Source organism: Crocodylus porosus, unplaced genomic scaffold (genome assembly GCF_001723895.1).
Source record: "Crocodylus porosus isolate Cpor-Errol unplaced genomic scaffold, CroPor_comp1, whole genome shotgun sequence".
NCBI lineage: Eukaryota > Metazoa > Chordata > Crocodylia > Crocodylidae > Crocodylus > Crocodylus porosus.
In genome coordinates, this window is record NW_017728940.1 from 931,186 (window position 1) to 935,464 (window position 4,279).

Genomic DNA, 4,279 nt, shown 5'->3' on the forward strand with positions numbered 1-4,279 from the left:
CTTCCTCCCCATGTGCAACACCTTGCACTTATCAGTGTTAAACCCCATCCTATTCTCATCCGCCCACCGTTGCAACCTGTCAAGGTCAGCTTGTAGATTAGGTGGGCCACGCTGCCTTTCAGATCCTGTCCCTCAGCCCCAGGGGGCGGCGGCTCCACATCGCTCCGAGATATCTCAAGGAGCCAGTAATCAGTGTTTGCAGCGGCACCCGGCGTGTTTCCCATTAGCTGCCGCCCTCAGAGCGCTGGCTCACCCATTCCCAGGGCCGCGGCTGCCTTTCCTGCCACTCGTCCCAGCCCAGAGCTCCTTGCATCACAGCCGTGTGAGCTGAGCCCTTCCTGCCCAAGACTGACCTGGGCCGGAGGCTGAGCCCCTCCTGCCCGAGCTGTGGGGCTGTGCACAATGCTGGGGCAAAGGCAACAGGATCTGGGCCATGCTCTGCATCAGCCAGGTCCCCAGCTAGAGGGCCTCGCCTCTCCCCCCTAGTACAGCCATGTTTCCACATCCTCCTCCACCTAGGAGGAGCAGCAGGATTTCTGACCCCTCGGTACCAAGGCAGGAGGTCAACTCCCACCAGCAGCTCTCCACCCACTGCAGAGATGCAGGGCAGAACCTGCCTGCCTGTCCTGGGAGATACACATGCTGCTTGTTACACACACTGCATTGAGCACCTTTGCTTTGGCTCTTCCCCAGGGACCTGGCAGGTGTGGGGGGTCGTGCAGATGGAAGCAGGTCTGTGCACTAGGAGTGTGGAGGACTGACCCAGCTGGCTAGGCATCTCAGTCTGCCCCAGGCTGGCTTGAGAGAATGTGTGCAACGTCTGCGTACCCTCATGGCAAAAAGTTTGGCTAATACAGATGCTATGTCAGATGCATGGGAAGTGGAGCAGAGGAAAACTCACAGCTCCTTTAATCTCCCCTTCGAACTATAAGTGCAGCTGAGGCTGATCAGGCTGCGGCAGGGAGTGGCTGGTACTAGGCGCAGCACATGGGAGATGAGCCTGATCTGACTTCTCCTTAGCCATGAGAGTACCGCTGGCAGGTCAGGCAGTGCCCCCACGTGGCCAAACTTCAGACTCAAGACGCATCCCAGAAGCACGAAGGGTGTTATGGAGGGTTGAACGTGAAGGTTTGCTCCCAGCACGTTCAAGAGCAGCTGAGACAAATGCGGGGGTAGGCCGGTTTAGACAGGGATGATCCTGCCTTGAGCAGGGCCTGCACTAGAGGTAGCGTCCTGCCAGCCTGGCTGCTCGGTGATGGAATCCACAAGGAAAACTCTTGCCTACACCCCACTGCCTAGTGGGCTCAAGCAAGGAGCTGAGGCCAGTTTTAGTGGTTACCAGTCTGCTGCAAACAATAGGTAAAGTCCTTAGAGCTGCCAGCAGCCTCTGATGGCACCGAGCAGCAAGCCTCACTAGAGACGGACAGACTCATGCCAGGGAAAACCGCTGTACAAGCAGAGTTCAGTTCCCACAGCACATATCATGGGCTATGATGAGTCATCAGACTCTTCCTCCCCACACCCCCCATCTCATTACCCAACCCTAGTGAGATGGTAAGAGGGGTGCAGATATTAAGAGAATACCCCTCTCCCCCAGGCAGCCCGAGGCTTGGCTTTGCTCCCTGCTCTTCTTTTGCTGAGGGGGTTGAAAGTCTGCCTTGTCCCAAGAGAAACCACTTTCCCAGAAGCCAGTGACAAATGCTACTAGCAAGTGCAAAACAGTCCTCTGCTGTCTCAGCCCCAGGGGCAGCAGATGCCCATACTGGAGCATTTACAGGACATTTGTCATCCTCCCCTAAGAATCCTCACATCAGTCTCAGAGGAGAGGGGGATCTGCTTCAGCAGGGGTCAGCATGTCACCACTGCCACCTTGCCAAGGAAGCAGGGCTGCTACGGGCAGTTCTCTCCCGTTTACAAGGCCTTCCCCTTTTCTGGCAGCAAGTTATTCCTTATACTTGGAAACAGGTGGAAGGGATGAATTTTAGCAGAGGAAAGGCCCATGCTACCCCCTGGTGGACACCCATCTTCCAAACCCAAGGGACATCACCTTGTTCTTGGAGCATATATGGCAAAACCATCACTCAGCCCCAGCAACCCGCAGGGCTATGCTACCTCTAATCACTGTAAGAAATGCAAATCCCCCTAGAAGGGGGCAGCTCAACACAATGGATTCTCTCTGGTCTGGGAAAGCCCAGGGTTCAACCTGTAAAGAGACTGTGCCAACGGGAAAGTAACTGGTAATGGGCAGGGTGAGCTCCTTGAGCTGCCTCGCTACTGACTTGTGTTGAATCTGCCCCACTGCAGCTTAACCCCATCAGCAGAGGGAGCTTATTTTAACATACTGACCAGTTTATCTTGTAGGGCAGGGAGCATCAGTAAAATGGGAACCGCTGCTGGGGAAAGGTGCTTAGAACCGTGTGACCGAGAGCATGCACGTGTTGAACGCACCATGACACAGTTTAGAAAATGCGTCACTTGTTAGAAAATGCGCTTTCTGGAGCTGTGTTTCTGGGGCTTCACAAGCACATCCTCAAAGGGCCCCTTCCCTCCTCTTTGCTGCTGTAAGGCCCCACAAACAGAAAAGGAAACCGACGGCATGTTTGGGAGGAAGAGTGGAATACCGGGAATAAACACCAACCTTTCACTGCCAACTCCCTGGTTTAGTAAGCTGTGGTTGGCCCACAAAGGCAGAAGCTGAAATGTTTGTGTGTGATGGCTCTAGCATGTATTTAGACCTGAAACCCCCTTTAATCACCAGACAAGCACTCCTTGATTTTTTTCAAATGTGCACTGTTTCGCCTTTAATATCCAAGATACCTGTGAGAGCAAGTATTATTGGTTCTCCCAGAACCAAAGATAACCTTCCTCCCATTTCCTCCTTCATCTGGCCTCCAAGAACAGCTCCAGCTGCTAAAGCAAGACCACTGATGCAACAGGGCCTACACACCCCTCACAGCCTTCACACAGGCTGCCAGGCTCATCCCACTTGGCAAGAGCCTCCTAAAACATAGCTCACAGCAGGGTACACCCTGCTCTCTACCAACTCAAAGCCAGGCTCTCTCTCTGCTCTCCGCAAAGTCTTGGCCTGGGCACTGCAATAAATTTGTTCTGAGGTCCCTGCTGTCCTCTCTGCTGGCTGGTTAAGACTCATCTCTCACCCAGTCTCCAGGAAAAACGAGACCTTCAGCAGAGTGTCTGAGTTGGGAAGAAAAAGAAAGAGCCATTAGTGCTGGGCGAAGTGCTACGTCATTTGGGCTCACAGAGATGGAGACGCACCCCATCTCAGCTTACTCCCAGCAGCAAGACCGGGCCCTTGGGGAAGTCATCAAACAGGAGACGGAGCCTTTCCCTGGTCAAAGGCCCCACTTCAAGTCCAGGCTTGCAGTGACTTCAAGCAGTCAATGTAAAATGACTGTTCAGTTGGTTCGGTCCAGGTCCCAGAGGAGGTGTGCACAGCCAGCAGTAACAGCCCCCAGCTGGCAGCGCTGTGTGGGCACACACGATCTGTGGCAGCTTCCAGACTCTGGGGCCGGCAACCCCACTCTGCACTCCCCCAGGGACGCGCCAACGGCTAGCAGTCCAATTACCTTCCACGATGTCTGGGTTGTGGCGCTCCAAGAGCCCCTCCCAGGCTTGTGGCAGGGCCTCCAGCTCGGACAAGTCCTCATGATGCGCTCGGAGCAGGAGGAGCTTACACTCCAGGTACCTTGCTGGTAGGTAAGGACCAACATCGGGAAAGACAACAGAAAAGAACTGCAAGCAGCTGGGCTTCACTTGGGCCCGATTCCCCCCACCCAGCTCCCCCTTCAAGACCTCGGTCTTCTGCTCTTCCGCAAAAACCACAAACTCGGGAGCATCTCCTAGGACACGTGGGGCAAAGACAACCACCACCACCTCCCGCAGCAAGCAGCACCGCCGGGATCTGCAGGGAAGGATACGCCTGCCGGTAATAGCACTCCACGTCCTGCAGCCACGCCAGCGCGTCAGCCAAGGAGGGGCTGAGCGCCGAGCGCTGCACAACCGCCTCCAGCCCCAGCTCGGCAGCCGCCTCCTCGTACAGCTGGAAAACGGTGCCCACACGGCCACTGGCGGCGTCCCGGACCTGCTGCAGCGCCGCCCTGCCGGGCGAGAGATGAGCGGTGAGGGGAAGGCACTCGCGCCCGCCCCGGGACCCACTCGGGCAAAGCGGCTCTTTCCCGGGAGTGCGACCAAGGAACGCCCGGACCCGCGGCACGGCGCTACACGGCCCCCCAACCCACCCGAGGCCTCAAGCACCCCG

At 56.3% G+C, this 4,279-nt stretch overlaps 1 protein-coding gene across 1 annotated transcript in view; it reads right to left on the bottom strand.

Annotated features, from left to right (window-relative positions):
• Nucleotides 1–2,562: 2,562 nt before the first annotated feature.
• The window catches only part of CUNH1orf109 (chromosome unknown C1orf109 homolog), a 2,881-nt gene continuing 1,164 nt past the window's right edge, over nt 2,563–4,279 (bottom strand). Inside the window, exons 2-4 of the mRNA XM_019547852.1 lie at nt 3,939–4,238; nt 3,588–3,706; nt 2,563–3,195 (exon numbers count right to left, since the gene is read on the bottom strand). Of these exons, the coding sequence (XP_019403397.1) occupies nt 3,155–3,195; nt 3,588–3,706; nt 3,939–4,238 (460 nt within the window). The 3' untranslated portion in view covers nt 2,563–3,154. The remainder of the gene's footprint in view (nt 3,196–3,587; nt 3,707–3,938; nt 4,239–4,279) is intronic.